The sequence below is a fragment of the Phyllobates terribilis genome, unplaced genomic scaffold (genome assembly GCF_046119375.1).
Source record: "Phyllobates terribilis strain yellow unplaced genomic scaffold, ASM4611937v1 Scaffold_5__5_contigs__length_657084704, whole genome shotgun sequence".
NCBI lineage: Eukaryota > Metazoa > Chordata > Amphibia > Anura > Dendrobatidae > Phyllobates > Phyllobates terribilis.
In genome coordinates, this window is record NW_027362765.1 from 359,328,477 (window position 1) to 359,350,160 (window position 21,684).

At 52.5% G+C, this 21,684-nt stretch overlaps 1 protein-coding gene across 2 annotated transcripts; it reads left to right on the top strand.

Moving 5' to 3' along the window:
- The first annotated feature begins 609 nt into the window (after positions 1 to 609).
- ZDHHC6 (zDHHC palmitoyltransferase 6) lies at positions 610 to 21,553 on the top strand. 2 transcript variants are annotated; one of them, XR_012322075.1, is made up of 12 exons: positions 610 to 727; positions 6,856 to 7,220; positions 8,595 to 8,686; positions 8,880 to 9,039; positions 9,185 to 9,346; positions 11,537 to 11,590; positions 12,791 to 12,958; positions 15,946 to 15,987; positions 16,344 to 16,489; positions 16,565 to 16,611; positions 16,935 to 18,929; positions 18,989 to 21,553. XR_012322075.1 is itself a non-coding variant. In XM_073684731.1 (11 exons), the coding sequence occupies exons 2-11, from the start codon at positions 6,954 to 6,956 to the stop codon at positions 17,033 to 17,035; spliced, it is 1,239 nt and encodes a 412-aa protein (XP_073540832.1). In that variant the 5' UTR covers positions 610 to 727; positions 6,856 to 6,953; the 3' UTR covers positions 17,036 to 21,553. The 2 variants fall into 2 exon arrangements, 1 of the variants encoding a protein (XP_073540832.1); XM_073684731.1 differs by having other exon boundaries at positions 16,935 to 21,553.
- The last annotated feature ends 131 nt before the right edge of the window (positions 21,554 to 21,684 follow it).

Consider the following 21,684-nt stretch of genomic DNA (forward strand, 5'->3'; position numbering starts at 1 on the left):
GGCGACGGGTGGCAGTGCGAAGTGCAGTGTGGATGTGAGAACCGTCTGTGGGGGGCGCCCTAATCACTTCAGCCTATTGGGACGCGGAGACCCCCTTTATGTCACATCCGCAGCACACGTGTCACGAGTGACTGGTGGCAGCGGTACTGCTGATCGTGACAAGGCGCGTTCACGCACGTGTCCTTGGGCTCGTTCAGACGGGCAGACTCTTGGCCTGTATGCCGTCCGTGTGCCGGAGACCACGATCGGGGCCGATCACGAGGGCGTTTTTACCTGCGGACGACGACTTTCTCACGGACATCTGACCCCAGATATATTTTCATCCGAATTATGATTCAAAGTCTCCCCTGTAAGTGAACGGATCTGTGACAACTATACCATCAGATGCCGCACGCAGCAAAAACAGACCCAGAACACAGGAAAAAGGCAGGTGTGAATTGTGCCTGACTGATGGCTGCACCTAGAGTCGGTGCAGACGCGATCTATGGGGTTCAGAGGACACAGCGGGGTCAGGAGTGTCTGCTGCTCGCAGCCTTCATTACTTCACTGATCACTGTGGAGCTTTGTGGGCGGAACCAGTTACCGCGGGGCCGAAGCTGCCGGGTCTCTGTTCCGGGCGGGGTAGTATTAGGGGAGACACAACCCGGAAGTGTGCTTCTTATTCATACGGCGGAGGGCAGAGGAGCGGTGAGGAGGATGGGTGTTGTCATCCGCGCGGTGGAATGAGGTACACAGGGGGTTATACTTCTTCTCGGTGCAGGTGGAGGGGGTTTAGTGTCTTATGAGGTGGGGTTGTCTTCGTTGTCTCACAATGACCTTCCTGGTGAAAGCTCACCCCTCTGTCACTGTCAGTTCTGGCTGCAAACTTCCCAGTCAATAAACCTGCTTTATCCTGTGATAATTGGAGGGTACCCAGCTTTCCTGCGGCCCTGAGCAGCAGCTGCCCGCAGTAATACATGACTGTGGTGTTACTCATACCTGGGGTGCTCTCCATGCTGCAGGACCCTCGAATATGTGGGTGACCCCCTGCAACAGACTGCAATGGCCGCAGTGCACGGAATAGGGAAACATCACAGCAACAATATACATCCGGCGGCCCCCTCACCCTCCTTCCAGAGCGCAGGCACCCCCCCTATCCTCTGGGTCAGCGCTTGCTCTCCCCCACGCCCCCCCCCATCCTCTGGGTCAGCGCTTGCTCTCCCCCACGCCCCCCCCCTCCATCCTCTGGGTCAGTGCTGGCTCCCCCCCACGCCCCCCCCTCCATCCTCTGGGTCAGCGCTGGCTCCCCCCCACGCCGCCCCCCCCCCATCCTCTATGTCAGCGCTGGCGCCCCCCCCCTCATCCTCTGGGTCAGCGCTGGCGCCCCCCCCCATCCTCTGGGTCAGCGCTGGCGCCCCCCCCCATCCTCTGGGTCAGCGCTGGCGCCCCCCCCCCCATCCTCTGGGTCAGCGCTGGCGCCCCCCCCATCCTCTGGGTCAGCGCTGGCGCCCCCCCCCATCCTCTGGGTCAGCGCTGGCGCCCCCCCCCATCCTCTGGGTCAGCGCTGGTGCCCCCCCCATCCTCTGGGTCAGCGCTGGCGCCCCCCCCCATCCTCTGGGTCAGCGCTGGCGCCCCCCCCCCATCCTCTGGGTCAGCGCTGGCGCCCCCCCCCCATCCTCTGGGTCAGCGCTGGCGCCCCCCCCCCATCCTCTGGGTCAGCGCTGGCGCCCCCCCCCCATCCTCTGGGTCAGCGCTGGCGCCCCCCCCATCCTCTGGGTCAGCGCTGGCGCCCCCCCCCATCCTCTGGGTCAGCGCTGGCGCCCCCCCCCCATCCTCTGGGTCAGCGCTGGCGCCCCCCCCCCATCCTCTGGGTCAGCGCTGGCGCCCCCCCCCATCCTCTGGGTCAGCGCTGGCGCCCCCCCCCCATCCTCTGGGTCAGCGCTGGCGCCCCCCCCTCCATCCTCTGGGTCAGCGCTGGCTCTCCCCCACGTGCCCCCCCCCCCCATATCCTCTGGGTCAGCGCTGGCTCTCCCCCACGCCCCCCCCCTTCATCCTCTGGGTCAGCGCTGGCTCTCCCCCACGCCCCCCCCTTCATCCTCTGGGTCAGCGCTGGCTCTCCCCCACGCCCCCCCCTTCATCCTCTGGGTCAGCGCTGGCTCTCCCCCACGCCCCCCCTCCATCCTCTGGGTCAGCGCTGGCTCTCCCCCACGTGCCCCTTCCCCCATATCCTCTGGGTCAGCGCTGGCTCTCCCCCACGCGCCCCCCTCCACCCCCCCATATCCTCTGGGTCAGCGTTGGCTCTCCCCCACGCGCCCCCCCCCACCCCATATCCTCTGGGTCAGCGTTGGCTCTCCCCCACGCCCCCCCCCCCATCCTCTGGGTCAGCGCTGGCTCTCCCCCACGCCCCCCCCCCCCAATCCTCTGGGTCAGCGCTGGCTCTCCCCCACGCCCCCCCCCCCCCATCCTCTGGGTCAGCGCTGGCTCTCCCGCACGCCCCCCCCCATCCTCTGGGTCAGCGCTGGCTCTCCCCCACGCCCCCCCCCCCATCCTCTGGGTCAGCGCTGGCTCTCCCCCACGCCCCCTCCTCCATCCTCTGGGTCAGCGCTGGCTCCCCCCCTCCCTCCATCCTCTGGGTCAGCGCTGGCTCCCCCCCCCCTCCCTCCATCCTCTGGCTCCCCCCACCCCCCCCATCCTCTGGGTCAGCGCTGGCGCCCCCCCCATCCTCTGGGTCAGCGCTGGCGCCCCCCCCATCCTCTGGGTCAGCGCTGGCGCCCCCCCCCATCCTCTGGGTCAGCGCTGGCGCCCCCCCCCATCCTCTGGGTCAGCGCTGGCGCCCCCCCCCATCCTCTGGGTCAGCGCTGGCGCCCCCCCCCATCCTCTGGGTCAGCGCTGGCGCCCCCCCCCATCCTCTGGGTCAGCGCTGGCGCCCCCCCCATCCTCTGGGTCAGCGCTGGCGCCCCCCCCCCAACCTCTGGGTCAGCGCTGGCTCTCCCCCACGTGCCCCCCCCCCCATATCCTCTGGGTCAGCGCTGGCTCTCCCCCACGTGCCCCCCCCCCATATCCTCTGGGTCAGCGCTGGCTCTCCCCCACGCGCCCCCCCATCCTCTGGGTCAGTGCTGGCTCTCCCCCACGCACCCCCCCATCCTCTGGGTCAGTGCTGGCTCTCCCCCACGCGCCCCCCCATCCTCTGGGTCAGTGCTGGCTCTCCCCCACTCGCCCCCCCATCCTCTGGGTCAGTGCTGGCTCTCCCCCACGCGCCCCCCCATCCTCTGGGTCAGCGCTGGCTCTCCCCCACCCCCCTCCTCCATCCTCTGGGTCAGCGCTGGCTCTCCCCCACCCCCCCCCCCTCCATCCTCTGGGTCAGTGCTGGCTCTCCCCCACGCGCCCCCCCCATCCTCTGGGTCAGCGCTGGCTCTCCCCCACCCCCCCCCCTCCATCCTCTGGGTCAGCGCTGGCTCTCCCCCACCCCCCCCCCCTCCATCCTCTGGGTCAGCGCTGGCTCTCCCCCACTCGCCCCCCCATCCTCTGGGTCAGCGCTGGCTCTCCCCCACCCCCCCCCCCCATCCTCTGGGTCAGCGCTGGCTCTCCCCCACCCCCCCCCCTCCATCCTCTGGGTCAGCGCTGGCTCTCCCCCACCCCCCCCCCCCTCCATCCTCTGGGTCAGCGCTGGCTCTCCCCCACGTGCCCCCCATATCCTCTGGGTCAGCGCTGGCTCTCCCCCACGCGCCCCCCCCACCCCATATCCTCTGGGTCAGCGCTGGCTCTCCCCCACCCCCCCCCCCTCCATCCTCTGGGTCAGTGCTGGCTCTCCCCCACTCGCCCCCCCATCCTCTGGGTCAGCGCTGGCTCTCCCCCACCCCCCCCCCCCCATCCTCTGGGTCAGCGCTGGCTCTCCCCCACCCCCCCCCTCCATCCTCTGGGTCAGCGCTGGCTCTCCCCCACCCCCCCCCCCCTCCATCCTCTGGGTCAGCGCTGGCTCTCCCCCACGTGCCCCCCATATCCTCTGGGTCAGCGCTGGCTCTCCCCCACGCGCCCCCCCCACCCCATATCCTCTGGGTCAGCGCTGGCTCTCCCCCACGCGCCCCCCCCACCCCATATCCTCTGGGTCAGCGCTGGCTCTCCCCCACGCGCCCCCCCCACCCCATATCCTCTGGGTCAGCGCTGGCTCTCCCCCACGCGCCCCCCCCACCCCATATCCTCTGGGTCAGCGCTGGCTCTCCCCCACGCGCCCCCCCCCACCCCATATCCTCTGGGTCAGCGCTGGCTCTCCCCCACGCGCCCCCTCCCCCATCCTCTGTGTCAGCGCTGGCTCTCCCCCACGCCCCCCCCCCCCCCATCCTCTGGGTCAGCGCTGGCTCCCCCCCCCCCCATCCTCTGGGTCAGCGCTGGCTCCCCCCCCCCCCCATCCTCTGGGTCAGCGCTGGCTTCTCCTCACGCCCCCCCCCCCCCCCCCATCCTCTGGGTCAGCGCTGGCTCTCCCCCACGCCCCCCCCCCTCCATCCTCTGGGTCAGCGCTCTGGCTCCCCCCCACGCCCCCTCCTCCATCCTCTGGGTCAGCGCTGGCTCCCCCCCACGCCCCCCCCTCCATCCTCTGGGTCAGCGCTGGCTCGCCCCCACCCCCCATCCAATGGGTCAGCGCTGGCTCTTTCTTCCCCCTCCACAACCACCACGTCTTCTGGGGCAGCGCAGGCTGTGTGTTAATATCACACTCCAATAATAGAAGTTCTTATTCTATAGTGATGTCTTAAGGACAATACTCTCGGGGATACATTGTATAATTGTGGTGTGATGGTTCATGGTCGGGGCATATTGCATATAATTTTGGGCTGTGGTAAGTTATGGGCATGGTAATTGTTGGGTTTTTTTTTCTTCTTCTTTCTTTCCTCCTCCTGTCATGCCCTATTTCCTTTTGACCTGATCATAATCTGGAGTCGGGGTGTGCTTGTTTTTACTTGTGTTTGGAGCTTGTCAGCCGCGCCTCTGCTGCTGACAATTAGCGTTTGCTGTCAGTACAGATCACTCTTGGGTTGTTTTACTGCCCTGAAACTGGAGTGACGACATTCATCGCTCCATGTAAGGAAATGCTGCCAATAAAATGAAGTTTTTGATATCAATCACTTTTGATACTATATTCTTAAAGGGGAATTTCTTCATCAGCAAATAGTCATTCTACATGCATAAAGGTAACATCTATGTCCTAATTGTCCAAAACCATGATATTTGATTTTATATAATTGATAAAGAAACCCCCTTTTAACAGAGTAATTTTATAAAGACTGTCACTTTCCCTATCTGGATGCACAATTAGGGTCTCCAGACCTTCCTCTATAGGTCGTGCATTGAGGGCTTCGGTGAAAGCTCCAAATTTATTTCAGTGGTTGATAAGTAAAACTAAAGCAGATATAATTCTATCAATATATTACTGAACTAATCTTCACACTGATAAGGCCGTATAATGAATGTGCCCTTCAGACGTTCAGGAAAGCTGAGATCTGCTTGTGATTACGGCACTGATCCAGCTTAGATCAGTGTCACCGCTGCAGGTTAGTTTTGCTTAGAAGAAAATCCTGTGAATCTGCAGAAGATACTGAGCAGATTATTCACACCGCGCCAATTATCTGGTGACCGCACCGAGGTGTATACATCACAAGATTATCTTACTGTGACTGTATGTGCTCATGTAGGATTGCCCCTATATACAGCTAATGAGGAGAGTCTGTATGATGTCCTGCCTGCAAGTAATGGCAAAGGCAACCCGTCAGCTGATTCATACTGACTTTGGCTGGTTTATACTGACCTATTCCGTTATCTGTTTCTATTACACACCTGTCAGTCAGAGAGAGCAGCGAGAAGCTACAGCTAACCTGCAACTTGGAGTAGTCATATGAGTCTTAACTTATATCCTGTATTATACTCCAGAGCTGCACTCACTATTCTGCTGCTGCAGTAATGTATGTACACAGTGACTGCACCAGCAGAATAGTGAGTGCAGCTCTGGAGTATAATACAGGATGTAACTCAGGATCAGTAATGTAATGTATGTACACAGTGACTGCACCAGCAGAATAGTGAGTGCAGCTCTGGAGTATAATACAGGATGTAACTCGGGATCAGTAATGTATGTACACAGTGACTGCACCAGCAGAATAGTGAGTGCAGCTTTGGAGTATAATACAGGAGGTAACTCAGGATCAGTAATGTAATGTATGTACACAGTGACTGCACCAGCAGAATAGTGAGTGCAGCTCTGGAGTATAATACAGGATGTAACTCAGGATCAGTAATGTAATGTATGTACACAGTGACTGCTCCAGCAGAATAGTGAGTGCAGCTCTGGAGCATAATACAGGATGTAACTCAGGATCAGTAATGTAATGTATGTACACAGTGACTGCACCAGCAGAATAGTGAGTGCAGCTCTGGAGTATAATACAGGATGTAACTCAGGATCAGTTATGTAATGTATGTACACAGTGACTGCTCCAGCAGAATAGTGAGTGCAGCTCTGGAGTATAATACAGGATGTAACTCTGGATCAGTAATGTATGTACACAGTGACTGCACCAGCAGAATAGTGAGTGCAGCTCTGGAGTATAATACAGGATGTAACTCAGGATCAGTACAGAGTCAGTAGTGTAATGACTGTACAGTGGTGATTGGAGCTGAGCGCCTTTATAGGGATTGTGTGTTGCTGCTCACCCTCTTCTGCGCTGGTCGGGGGCAGGGTGGATGCGGTCCTGTGTGTAGCAGTCTGTCGGACTTGTGTATGATCGGCAGGTTTATGTAGCTGATCGCCTTCTGATGTGAGGTGTGCGGCATCGGTCCAGCCTTGTACGTTCCTCACGATTGTCTTCTCATCCTCTTCTTCTCCTGCAGGCGCTCGCTGCTGTAGTGATGGACGCGCGATCCGATGATCTGAGGACGGCGGGACGCGGGCGACGTTTCTCGGAGTAGAAGTCTGCTCCTCTGGCATTATGGCGAAGCTGGACTGGTTTATCAGCTTTGAGAACCTGAGGGAGCTGCGGAGACTGTGTCACTGGGGGCCGCTGATCGCTCTGGGGGTCATTATCATCTGCTCCATTGTAGCCGTCCTGGACTCCATCCTGTGGTATTGGCCCCTCGATTTGCCGGGGTCCACTCTTAACTTCCTCACACTCATAAACTGGACTGTTATGATTCTTTACAATTACTTCAATGCCATGTTCATCGGCCCTGGCTTTGTTCCCCTGGGATGGAAACCGGTAAGAAAGATGGTGACGATGTCTCACCTGACTGAGCTCTGTGTCGTTCTCAGCAGTCGCTCCCCGCTCGGGTAAAGCCTCTGTACAGCCGGTGCCTTTATGTCTCTTCCAGATTTTCGCTGCACTTTACATCCTCAGATGTCGGTTGTCCATAGGACAGGTGATAACTTGCTGGATCCCATCGATCCCGAGGTTTCGTTATGAGTCGGAGAACAGCTCGTGCAATAAATGCAACTTTTCTAGTCTGAAATCTGCACCGGTGCAGGTCCCAGCGGGACGGGAAAAACCAATTAACCCTTTTCCAAATAGAATTTATTGGTACGTTGCATATCGCAGGAGCTGTTATACCGCCGGCACCTGCCTGTAACAGCAGCGAGCGGAGCCATCTCTGATCACTGCTGTTTAACCATGTAAATGCCACTGCCAATCATATTACATGGCCTGGTTGCCAATGTGTGCGGGTGTTTTCTCCCCCCCCCCCCCCCCCCGCCCCCAGGCAATCACTGATGAGCAGCCCTGGGGGGCCGGTGGTCGGCTGTAGACCCTCATGGCGGCCGTCTGAGTCCTGTGAGGACCAGTTTGATATCTTCACAATGGCAGTGACTTGGATTCCTCTTTCATGGCCGTTCTTGCCACACAATGAACTCTGTAAAAACCACAAACAATGGCTGAATTGCAGGGTTTTTTTTTCTTCTTTTTTTTCCCTAATTTTTTTAGTACATTATTTAGTGAAGTGAATGGTTTCCTTCAAAACCTACAACTAGTCCGACGAAGATCAAGACGGCCTCTGTACGGCGATGATGAAATAAAGTTTTGGGTCTTGGAAGAATGAAAATTGGCTATGGTGGGAAGGGGTTAAAGGGATCTATCCTTGGGATAAGTCCAATAATATTAGCTCTGTAGCAGCGGCCGGATGTGACAAGTGCGTATATAGCTGATAATTGCAGGTTCTCGTACTGCGGAGCCCAATCCCTTCAGTAGAAGCTGAGCTGCAGTACCTGGGATCAGCCACTTCATAGGGGGTGTCGCTGTGCTGTACTATGGTATTAATAGGTATCGGACACAATGTAGCGATTGACATCCTGATTTGTCAGTTTTGTGCCCAGAAAATGTGCTGAAATGCTCCTTTTTATCTGCTGATTCCCTGGAGGTCCTTGTCCTGCAGTGATGACGTAACGATGGTGCACATGACCACTGCAGACAATCGCTCTGCTCACTGGTCTCGTGCTGACCATGGTATTACCCCTGCTGAGGACGTCACTGGTCGGACATGATGCTTGTGCCTTCAGGACGTCTCTTTTACCGACTGTTTAACCGTCGACACATTGTGTTCTGTGTTTTGCTTTTGATTTCATGAGTCTGATGTGTCTGCAGGAGAACGCTCAGGACTGCGGCTATCTTCAGTATTGCAAGGTGTGCGAGGGATACAAAGTGCCGCGCTCCCACCACTGCCGCAAGTGCAACAGGTATGAGATGGAGGGAGCTGCTTGCGGGGGGACGTGGGGGCACGTGGGCTGCTTGCGGGGGCACGTGGGGGCACTTGAGGTGCTTGCGAGGGGATGGGGGGGGGGGGGACGCGTGAGCTGCTTGCGAGGGGATGTGGGGGGGGGGGGGCGCGTGAGCTGCGCACCGTACTTGTCAATGACTTCTTGTGTGCAGATGTGTGATGAAGATGGATCACCACTGTCCCTGGATCAACAACTGCTGCGGCCACCGCAACCACTCGTCCTTCACGCTGTTCCTGCTGCTGGCGCCGCTCGGCTGCATCCATGCGTCTTACATCTTCATCATGACCATGTACACGCAGCTGTACAATAGGGTGAGGCCACTAATATGGATCATCCAGTGGTTTCTATGATATCATTTTCTGGGCAGCAACCAAATGGTTAATGGATCTTCTAATTGGGGCAATGTGATGTCTTCATGGCGGCGTCTCTAACCTTTTTGTTTCCTTTTCCCTTCAGGTCTCTTTCGGGTGGAATTCTGTGAAGATCGACATGAGTGCGATGCGTCGGGAGCCGGCTCCCATCGTCCCTTTTGGTATTTCTGCCTTTGCTGTTACCCTGTTTGCCTTAGGATTGGCCCTCGGGACGACCATTGCTGTGGGGATGCTCTTCTGTATTCAGGTGTGTTGCAGGTTGTGGTCGTGGCCGACGTAAGCGTCATATTATTTAACGCTCCTGTAAACCCCTGTAAGATCATCGATCCACCATTAAATGATTATTCCCATATTGTGCCGCAGCTGCAGGCAGGTGTAATTTGCTCAGTGTATCGGCCTCCATTCTCCTGTTATCTGCTATTCAGCGTTTTACTGTTTACTGCTCGTTGCCAAAGGGACCGACCACCGCTGCCACCTTGGAGGGGAGGCTGAAGAGTCGCGACCTAAGTCCTCTACACGGAAGCCGGACTAGGTGGTGCCGGAGACGACCTATATTGCCCCTTTCTGTTTCATCTGCCCCCTCTGATGATCTGTATACTGTTTGTATCCTCCTCGCGGAGCGGCGCCGGCAGGACCACAAAGCGCTGCTCATTCTTTTCCTCAACCTTCTTCCCAGAGCCATAACTTTTTTCTATTTTTCCCTCCACGTGGCCGTATTAAGGCTTCTTCTTTTTTTGTGGTTTTGAGCGACACCAATCACTTTACTATATAATGTTCTGAAAACGGGAAAAAAAAAATTCCAAGTGCAGTAAGTGGAGAAAAAACGTATTTCCACCATAGTTTTTTCGGCTTCATTTTTGTAGAACTGATTAAAAATGACCTGATTCTTCAGGTCGGGACGACTGTGGTGATGCCAAACTTGTGCAGGCCGGTGTTTAATTTATTGGTTAAAAAATTGTGAATTTCTCTTTTTTTTTTTTTTTTTAAAAAAAAAAAAAAGTGATGTCGCCATTTTCCTTATACACTTATTGTATTTTGCCGTCGATGGAGCTGTGCAGGGCTTGGTTTTCTTTGTGGCGAGTTGTAGTGTTTGGCACCAATTTTGGGATACATAAGATGTTTCAATTATTTTATTTGTTTTATATATTTACATTTTTTTTTGGAATCAATGACCAAAAAAAATGCAATTTTTAACTTTTTTTGTTTGTTTCACCCTGTACAGTTAAACGATTTTATATTTTGATAGCTCGGACTTTTATGAATGTGATGATACAAAATCTGCTTATTTTTAACTAAGAAAATTATTTACGTTATGTAGTGTTTTTTTTTCTTTTTCTTTTTTTATTATATGCAACTTTTCTCTTTTTTGGCCCTTGGGGCTGTATGAATCTCTTGTCCACTTTAAAAACAGAGCGCAGTAATGATCTGGTCATTGGGGGTCCGCTCCTGGCACCCCATCTTCTGATATTGGTCAGTTTTAGCCTCTGGGTGTGAACAATTCCGTTCATTACCTGCAATCAAGAAGCATCTAGAATCCACAATGAATGAATTTGATTCATTTCATCAAAGTTTTATACTTTTTTTTTTTTTCTATTCCTGACTGTTTTCATTTTGTTTGCTGACAGTGAATTGTAACATTGACATTCCTAGTTTGGGAACCCGCTGCAGACAATCCTCTGAGAGGCCGGTGTCACCCGGAAGAGGGATTTGCGCTGCCGATGTATTTAGACCGGCACCTCACGGCTCAGAGATATTTTGCATAAGAAAGTTTCAACTTTTTAAAAAGTTTTTGGCCGATTCATCAACTGAAACATTTGGAAATCCAAAACCGCCCACAATGAAGCACACAGACGGCTACATATAATATAGAATAAAGAAAGACGCTAATGCATTAATGACTGTCCCCTGTGTGCATAGTAATGCAGCTCTCCGGCGGCCGTACTGGCGGAGCAGCTTTCCGCCGGCCGTACTGGCGGAGCAGCCCTTTAAGTCCTGACTGTTTGTGGTTGATTCTGCGATCTGCCGCCTCCCCGTACACATGATTTCTGATAAATGCGCCTTCTCTTTCCTCCTCGCCTGTTGTTGGAGTCGGAGCCTGTCCCATCAGATCTCATTACCGCGAGCCAGCAGGATCCCGCCGCCACCGCGGCCCTTATGATATAATGATGCTGTTTTGTGGATGGCTATTGATGCTTTTATTGCAGAGTAATTGATTTCAGCTAAATGATATACAAAAGAGCAGGGTACTCACTGAGAGGATCACGCACAAAGCCCCCCGCACTCACCGGAGGCAGCGCACTCGCCCATTGTGTAACGGCCGGTGATTGACGCCCGATCAAAACACTCATTGTACAGTCAAATAAAGAAGGGAAAAAATGTAATGCCGCTGCTCGCCGCGCGCCCGCCTCTGATGCATTATTTCTTCTGTGTTTTTAAGATGAAAGTGATCCTGCGGAATAAAACCTCCATTGAATCGTGGATCGAAGAGAAGGTACGTCCGTCATATTAACGCGCTGCCCACCCCTCCACAATGCCTCTCACACCGCGGCGGCCATTGTTGCAGGGTTTGGGGGTGGGGGGGGGGGCGTTTTTATGAAGGTGCAAGATAACAATGACCAAAAGTGATTAATGCCGGGGGCGGCGAGGGGCCGGATAGTTCTCGGGTTTGCAAGGTTTTGCTGTTGCCTGGCAAGATGAAGGGGTTAATGCCGATCATAAAAATCCAATTCAGCCTGGACAATCCAATATGTCCGGACCTGTCTGCAGTGTGAGGCGGCACAGGCATCCATACTGTGCTCTGCAAATAATGGGGCAGAAGTAAATGTCGTTTATGGGGCAGCACAGACGTGCGGGCCACCAGGGGCGTAACCGCAACAGGTGCAGGGGTTGCAGTCACACCTGGGCCCTGGAGCTTAGAGGACCCCAAATGTCTCTTTAGCCCATGTAAAAGGAGCATTACCCTTTGGAGCTTTTGCGTTGGGGCTCACCACTGCGTGCCGCTATTGATACCTATTTTCCATATAATAGAGAACTAGACTTCAATTCTTTGTTTTCATGCTGGGTTTGTATTTAGATACTGCAGCCTATCAGCGCTGCAGTGTAAAGCATGGGGAAGGGATGTTAAAGCAACCAGAACCTCAAAAGGCAGCAGTCCTGCCATACAACTCCCACCATGCCCTGAAAACCATTGGCTGGCAAGCTGCTGCCAGGACATGCTGGGAGTTGTAGTGTCACAGCAGGTTGTATGCCGCAGGTAGCTGACATCTGCTCTGAGGAGACGATTCACATATAACATCCATGCTGTTAGGAGTTTCTGATAATAGCCGCACACCCATGGAGCAGTGCTGCAGAGTAAAGTACAGGGGAAAGATTGTGCATGAGCCACTAATGAAAAAAGCATCACAAAAATGCCAGGGCCAGGACGCGGCACTACACGACTCCTGTGTGATAGCGGAGGATTGCTGTAGCGTCTGTGTATTAAGGTCCATCTGTCAGTAACCTACTGGACGGCTGTGGTCGAGGCCGCGAGGTGTCACTTCTCGCCCAGTCTGTGTATCGTACATATACAATGTGTCGCCTGCCCCTGACGTCGCCTGCCCCTGACGTCGCCTGCCCCTGACGTCGCCTGCCCCTGACGTCGCCTGCCCCTGACGTCGCCTGCCCCTGACGTCGCCTGCCTCTCTGCTTCTAGGCTAAGGACCGGATTCAGTATTACCAGACCGGCGAAACTTTCATTTTCCCCTACGACTTGGGCAGCAGGTGGCGAAACTTCCGTCAGGTGTTCACCGGATCCGGATCACCGGAGGGGGATGGCATTGAGTGGCGATTGCGGGAAGGATGCTATAGGTACACGCTGACGGTAAGTGCCGACCATGTATATCGCAGACCTGACTGCCGTCACCGCGACCACTGCAGCCGTAATCAGCAGCAACATGGAGAGAGCCAATCCCACAATAACCCCCAGTCCGTCCCGTCCTCCTCTCTGTACCGTCTATTTCTACTTATTATCTTGTTCATTTGCTGCCTATAATTTTAGCCTGATCTTTTATATTTTATATGGTGTTATATCTGTTGTCCCTCTCACCCCTTACTGCACCATTTCAGCAGGAGTGGGTGAAGGGGTGTCCTGTTTAATCCTCAGGGTGGTCTCCTGTGTGACCTGTACTCTGTTCACCTCTATGAGACTGATGGTGATGGCCGCTCCGTCCTGCACCAGTCACACCAGACTCTCTGAGCCCTGTTCTCCTAATAGACTTGGTCCCCCCCCAGCAATTAACATTTTATTTACCTTTCCTGAGGATTTAATGGGCGAACCCGTCTAAGTTTATGTCAATAAGACCCTGACATGTATATCCTGAAAATGCTAGCGAATATTCCAATATATAGATATCTGCTATATTATCTCAACAGCTGCTGGGTGTTCAAGTTAAAAATTCTCTGCAGTTTAATTCTTAAAAGCCAACTCTGATATTATACAGTGCCTACAAGTAGTATTCAACCCCCTGCAGATTTAGCTGGTTGACACATGCGGAATTAACTTGGCATTGTGACATTTGTACTGTAGATCAGCCTGGAAGTGGGAAATGCACTGCAGCAAATTTTGTTTTGTTTTAACGTTTTAAAAAAAAAAAAAAAAAGTTAATTCAGAGTGTCCTTTATTATTCAACCCCTCAAACCACAAGAATTCTGTTTGGTCCCCCTAAAGTATTAAGAAGTAGTTCAGGCACCAAGAATAATGAGCTTCACATGTGTGGATTAAAGATCTCTTTTGCCAGCCTTTTCTGACTATTTAAGACCCTCCCCAAACTTGTGAACAGCACTCAGACATGGTCAACATGGGAAAGACAAAGGAGCATTCCAAGGCCATCAGAGACAAGATCGTGGAGGGTCACAAGGCTGGCAAGGGGTACAAAACCCTTTCCAAGGAGTTGGGCCTACCTGTCTCCACTGTTGGGAGCATCATCCGTAAGTGGAAGGCTTATGGAACTACTGTTAGCCTTCCACGGCCTGGACAGCCTTTGAAAGTGTCCTCCCGTGCCGAGGCCAGGCTTGTCCGAAGAGTCAAGGCTAACCCAAGGACAACAAGGAAGGAGCTCCGGGAAGATCTCATGGCAGTGGGGACATTGGTTTCAGTCAATACCATAAGTAACGTACTCCACCGCAATGGTCTCAGTTCCAGACGAGCCCGTAAGGTACCTATACTTTCAAAGCGTCATGTCAAGGCTCGTCTACAGTTTGCTCATGATCACTTGGAGGACTCTGAGACAGACTGGTTCAAGGTTCTATGGTCTGATGAGACCAAGATCGAGATCCTTGGTGCCAACCACACACGTGACGTTTGGAGACTGGATGGCACTGCATACGACCCCAAGAATACCATCCCTACAGTCAAGCATGGTGGTGGCAGCATCATGTAGTGTGGCTGTTTCTCAGCCAAGGGGCCTGGCCATCTGGTCCGCATCCATGGGAAGATGGATAGCACGGCCTACCTGGAGATTTTGGCCAAGAACCTCCGCTCCTCCATCAAGGATCTTAAGATGGGTCGTAATTTCATCTTCCAACAAGACAACGACCCAAAGCACACAGCCAAGAAAACCAAGGCCTGGTTCAAGAGGGAAAAAGTCAAGGTGTTGGAGTGGCCTAGTCAGTCTCCTGACCTTAACCCAATTGAAAACTTGTGGAAGGAGCTCAAGAATAAAGTCCACATGAGACACCCAAAGAACCTAGATAACTTGGAGAAGATCTGCATGGAGGAGTGGGCCAAGATAACTCCACAGACCTGTGCCGGCCTGATCAGGTCTTATAAAAGACGATTATTAGCTGTAATTGCAAACAAGGGTTATTCCACAAAATATTAAACATAGGGGTTGTATAATAATTGACCCACACTTTTATGTTTAAAATTTAATAAAATTCAACTGAGCAACATAACTTTTTGGTTTGTAAGATTTATGCTTCTGTTCATAAAACCTACTCTCGTTTGCAGTTTGAAGGCTCTAACTTATTTGCATCTTATCAAACCAGCTAAATCTGCAGGGGGTTGAATACTACTTGTAGGCACTGTGTGTGTGTGTATATATATATATATATGTGTATATATTATAGTGTGTGTGTAATATTTTATACAGTGCTCCAAATCCGATTCTTTCCTTTTCAAATTTTTATCTGTCTCCATCCACCACTAGGGGGAGCGCTCACTGTATACAGAGATACATAAGATCCTGTCTGCAGCCACCACTAGGGGGAGATCCCTGTATACAGAGATACATAAGATCCTGTCTGCAGCCACCACTAGGGGGAGATCCCTGTATACAGAGATACATAAGATCCTGTCTGCGGCCACCACTAGAGGGAGCTCACTGTATATAGAGATACATAAGATCCTGTCTGCGGCCACCACTAGAGGGAGCTCACTGTATATAGAGATACATAAGATCCTGTCTGCAGCCACCACTAGGGGGAGATCCCTGTATATAGAGATACATAAGATCCTGTCTGCAGCCACCACTAGGGGGAGATCCCTGTATACAGAGATACATAAGATCCTGTCTGCGGCCACCACTAGGGGGAGCTCCCTGTATACAGAGATACATAAGATCCTGTCTGCAGCCACCTCTAGGGGGAGCTCCCTGTATACAAAGATACATGATAAGATCCTGTCTGCAGCCACCATTAGGGGGAGCTCCCTCTAGTGGTGGTTGCAGAAGCCTGAGGTTTGGATCTCTGTATTTTAGGGTGCATCTCCATCGTCCTATAACAGAGAATCTTAGAACTGACTGTTCTCCGTGGACGGTTTACGGTTATTCACCTCCGGCCTCTGATTTATTATTGTTCCTTCTTGCGCAGGTGGAGCAACTGAAGCAGAAAACTGACAAGCGCGTGCGCAGTGTGAGTAGAGGCCTAGTGTCCGGTGTGTGGGGGGGTGTATGGCTCTGCACAGTAATGCCCAGTCTGTATCGGGGGGGAGGGGGCCGCTGCCCTGTATCAGGGGGGGGGGGGGCCGCTGCACTGAATGTTGGTGTTTAGTGACAGTCACTATCGTTGCGTTGCTGCTTTTGCTCTCCATTGCGCTCTAGTCCGTCCAGAGCAGCCGAGTAGATAGCGAGGACTATGGCCGGTCGGGGCTCCTCAGAGCAATGCAAGCGATTTATGAAGGTGGTAATGGTGCAGACGCCCTGGGGCGACTCTGTACTCCACGCCCCAGATGTGGTAGGGGGCGCTCTCACCATTGTCTCTCTCTTCAGGTGAGGTACAGGGCGGTGCAGGACTACAGCGGTGCCTGCTGTCCCCTTACTAAGGGCGTCCGCACCTTCTTCACCACGCCGTGCAGCGAGGAGCCGCGGATGGTGCTGCGCAGAGGAGACCTGGTGTTGGCGACCCGGGGCCTGAAGTAAGTACCTCTGCTGCCCTGCACCAGCACAGCAGGGGGCAGTGTAGTGACGGTCTGCTCTGTGTCCCCCCGCAGGCACTGGATGTACGGAGACAAGATCTTCGAGGGCGATCTCCCTCCAGGTAAGTGACGGGATTGTGGTTTGCACTTCTACTCCAGAGCCGCGTGCAGCACGGTAAATCCCACCCCCCACACCCATGACTTGTGCTCTAGTCACATCTAGAGCTGCATAACCATATAACTTATTGCTGGTCCAGAGTTTTCTTAGTGAGTCCTGCACTGTATATGGGGGGAGATTTAGTGTTTACAAATGTTCTAGTAGTTTAGGGAATAGAAAACGTTAGTGGATCAGCCACACTGGCAGTCGCGTACAGCTCTGGATGTGACTAGAGGAGATGATTTTTTTTTTTTTTTTTTTTTTTTTTTTCTTTCCCTCCTCCCACAGATGGAGTCAGAGTCCGGGGCTGGTTCCCCAGAAGATGTGTAGTGAAATACGTGTCTGACACCGGCTCCGACCAGTCGGATGACGAGAAGAAGACAAGATAGCAAGAAGCAAGGCACCTGGCATTACTAGTTATCTTAAAGGGGAACTACCGAGACATTACTAGCTGCAGTTACAGACCCATTCATAAATGTAACCTACCTCTTCCACGACCATACTGTGTCTTCAGGCTGCACCCACATAGTGTCGTCTTGGGGTTTATACCTCCGGCTGGTTTCTTTTTTTTTTTGCATATTTTCTCATGGTGACCGCCCCTGCGCTCCGGTAAGAATCTGCATTGCTCCTCCATGACTTGCACGGGAGTCGTCGTCCTTGTTCCTGGCGGGACGGGACACGCTGGTCATTCACCAACTGGAAGGTTATTGAGTTTCTCAGCTTTGTAATAGACTTTCTCTCTCTTCCTTTTTCGGTGGTGACATCTCTGCTGGCTGTCAGTGAATGGGAACATTGTAGAAATCAGAACCTTCCCGATGCAGACCTGATGGGTTGTCACATTATGGGCTTACGATGCCCTTCAGGGCGGCCGCTCTTACATGGGTCTCGTATGGCAGAACCGTGCGCTGGGAGTCTGGACGGCGCCACGTGTCTTTGCAATCAATATTTCCATTCGCTGACGATGATCTTAAAAAAAAAATGTAAACTACAAGTATATTAGAAACTGTAGTTGGACATTTTCAGCAACCAGCGATGTAGCAGAGCAGAACGCCGCTGCCGGCAGGAGGCGCGCAGCATCGCCAGCGTTCAGTATCTCGTGGCCACGTGGAACACGTCGGTGGCCATATTAATGTATCCTGAAGGTCCTACAGTGTCTTGCGTCTCAGACCTCAAGTGTTTTTTCATGCCCCCTCCATTAGAGTCGTGTGATGGCGATTCCTGCCTGGTGCGCGCATTCCAGTATTTATAGGGTTGTCTGCGACCAGTCCCTGGCAATCCTTGCAGGCTGCCTACAATCTGGAGGGGTGGGGGTCTCCTTCCCTGCCATATGTTAATCCATCGTTATATTGCACTACGATATGGAAATGGGGCAGGGGGTGTTGGGGTCTTTTATTCTTTAGGGGGTGGTGGGGAGGGTTAACCAGCAGTCACAGATGTTGCAGAACTGAATCCGTTATTTCACCTTACTACTTCTAGGAGGCAGATGATGTAGTATTTGCATCAGCACCCTTATGTGTACCTTGTGTTACATAGGACTGCAGGTAAACGCACCGCACCGTGATACCACCAAACCGCTCTGTTCCCCTCTGAGGCCGGGCTCATACTTTGCGCTTTTTTATTTTGTTTTCTATATAGGTGCATGATTAGCACAATATATGAACCACGGCTTAAAGGGGATTCCCACTTTCCAAAATCTTTTTATACATGTAAGGTAACACCCGCTCCGCTGATGCCACAAGTGCAGCCAAGAAATGCAAATTGCTTTGAATTTATGTGATGGGAATCAGTTCAGCCACTGCCGATAGTAAATCCCATTTACACTGTATGCCGAATTATTAGGCAAGTTGTATTTTAGAGGATTATTTTTATTATTGATCAACAACTATGTTCTCAATCAACCCAAAAGACTCATAAATATCCAAGCTTAATATTTTTGGAAGTTGGAGTGGGGTTTTTTAGATTTGGCTATTTTAGGAGGATATCTGTTTGTGCAGGTAACTATTACTGTCCCGAATTATTAGGCAACTTAATAAAAACCAAATATAATCCCATCTCACTTGTTTATTTTCATCAGGTAAACCAATATCAGTGCACAAAATTTAAAAATAAACATTTCTCACATGCAAAAACAAAAACCAAAATAATTAGTGATCAGTATAGCCCCCTTTCTTTATGATGACACTCAACAGCCTTCCATCCATAGATTCTGTCAGTTGTTTGATCTGTTTTCGATCCACATTGTGTGCAGCAGCCACCACAGCCTCCCAGACACTGCTCCCAGAGGTGTACTGTTTTCCCTCCCTGTAGATCTCACCACAGCCTCCCAGACACTGCTCCCAGAGGTGTACTGTTTTCCCTCCCTGTAGATCTCACATTTTATGATGGACCACAGGTTCTCTATGGGGTTCAGATCAGGTGAACAAGGGGGCCATGTCATTATTTTTTCTTCTTTTAGACCTTTACTGGCCAGCCACGCTGTGGAGTAGTTGGATGCATGTGATGGAGCATTGTCCTGCATGAAAATCATGTTTTTCTTGAACGATACCGACTTCTTCCTGTACCACTGCTTGAAGAAGTTGTCTTCCAGAAACTGGCAGTAGGTCTGGGAGTTGAGCTTCACTCCATCCTCAACCCGAAAAGGTCCCACAAGTTCATCTTTGATGATACCAGCCCATACCAGTACCCCACCTCCACCTTGCTGGCGTCTGAGTCGGAGTGGAGCTCTCTGCCCTTTACTGATCCAGCCTCTGGCCCATCCATCTGGCCCATCCAGAGTCACTCTCATTTCATCAGTCCATAAAACCTTTGAAAAATCAGTCTTAAGATATTTCTTGGCCCATTCTTGACGTTTTATCTTATGTTTCTTGTTCATAGGTGGTGGTTTTTCAGCCTTCCTTACCTTGGCCATGTCCCTGAGTATCGCACACCTTGTGCTTTTTGATACTCCAGTAACGTTACAGCTATGAAATATGGCAAAACTGGTGGTGAATGGCATCTTGGCAGCTTCACACTTGATTTTCCTCAGTTCATGGGCAGTTATTTTGCGCCTTTTTTGGCCAGCACGCTTCTTACGACCCTGTTGGCTATTTGCCATGAAACGCTTGATTGTTCGGTGATCACGCTTCAAAAGTTTGGAAATTTCAAGACTGCTGCCTCCCTCTGCAAGACATCTCACAATTTTGGACTGTTCAGAGCCGTCAAATCTCTCTTCTGACCCATTTTGCCAAAGGAAAGGAAGTTGCCTAATAATTAAGCCCACCTTATATAGGGTGTTGATGTCATTAGTCAACACCCCTCCTCATTACAGAGATGCTCATCACCAGATTTACTTAATTGGTAGTTGGCTCTCAAGACTATGCAGCTTGGAGTAGGACGACATGTATAAAAAGTATCATGTGAGCAAAATACGCATTTGCCTAATAATTCAGAACACAGTGTATTGTTCTCTGAGGTTTCCCAGCCCCAAAGCAGAGTAAGCAGATGGGCTGGGAAGGGGTTAAACAAGCATTAACATATACTCACCTGTACCTGCAGCCACAGCTCCCTGCCAGCCTCCGCTGATCTCCTAAAGCCCCGACGCCGGCCTCCTCTCTACTCTGACATCACTGACGTCATGAGACGGCGCACGTCATGACATGACCAATGTGCGTCTCTCCACGTAGACACGAGACGGCGCACGTCATGACATGACAATGTGCGTCTCTCCACGTGGTCAGGAGACGGTGCGCGTCATGACATGACAATGTGCGTCTCTCCACGTGGTCAGGAAACGGCGCGCGTCATGACATGACAATGTGCGTCTCTCCACGTGGACACGAGACGGCGCGCGTCATGACAATGTGCGTCTCTCCACGTGGACACGAGACGGCGCGCGTCATGACAATGTGCGTCTCTCCACGTGGACACGAGACGGCGCGCGTCATGACATGACAATGTGCGTCTCTCCACGTGGACACGAGACGGCGCGCGTCATGACATGACAATGTGCGTCTCTCCACGTGGGCACGAGACGGCGCGCGTCATGACAATGTGCGTCTGGACACGAGACGGCGCGCGTCATGACATGACAATGTGCGTCTCCACGTGGTCAGGAGACGGCGCGCGTCATGACATGACAATGTGCGTCTCTCCACGTGGTCAGGAGACGGCGCGCGTCATGACATCAGTATCTGCTTCGAGGCCCGCTCCAGCACGACTGGTGTTGAATGCAGAGGAGCCCATCGCTGCACGGGCGGGGAGCTGCGACAGCAGGAACGTATGTGTGTGTGAGAGACGAGCGTGATATTTCATTGTTTTCAACCCCCTCCCCACCGGAACCCGGCTTACACGCACCCCAGGGCCACCATTTTGCTGGTTCACAAGTTGAGATCCCAAATATCCAGGTTCGCCGGCATCCACCGATCTTAGGACATGAGTTTGATTAGTTTAGAACTTGTTCAGTTTCCCGTTTTCCCTTCTTTCCTCCCAGGCCGGTTACTCAGGAGTCCGTGATGGCCTTCACACCGTGACCAGACTTTCTTCCAGGTCCTCTTGGACCTCTGTGGATTCGGGATGGGGGGGGGGGGGATCTGCTCCTTGCAGTGTTCATTAACTCTGAAACTGCTGAAACACCATCAGCGCTACGGCCGTCTTATTTGCGTTTCTTCTCTGTTTCATGCCAAAAATCGCCGTCTCCTGCCGCTCCTCCGTCTGACTCCTGTACTTGACACCGCCTGTTATTTTATCTTTTGGAGCCGTTGTCTCCAGCTGTAGCAAAACTACAACTCTCACCATGCTAGGAGTAGTGGCAGATGGGACGCCGTGCTCCATACTATATATTTTTTTTTTTTATCTAGCACTGTTCAATCTGAGATGTGATTTTTACAAACGTTCTGTATGTCGCTTGTTAATAAAAGACCAGAAAAAGATCAGACTTTGTAGTTTCATTTGTGGACAGGGGTGGCGCTGCTCCTGGAGGCCGTGGATTAATGCTTCCTATTTCTTCATGATAAATCTGTGTCTTTTTATAAAGTAGTAGCCGAGGGAAACACACGGGGTT

Coding starts and splice junctions, on each gene's coding strand:
- ZDHHC6 (XM_073684731.1), top strand. CDS start 6,954: ATGGCGAAGCTGGACTGGTTTATCAGCTTTGAGAACCTGAGGGAGCTG. Junction 7,221..8,594: donor TTCCCCTGGGATGGAAACCG/GTAAGAAAGATG, acceptor ATGTGTCTGCAG/GAGAACGCTCAGGACTGCGG. Junction 9,347..11,536: donor GGATGCTCTTCTGTATTCAG/GTGTGTTGCAGG, acceptor TGTGTTTTTAAG/ATGAAAGTGATCCTGCGGAA.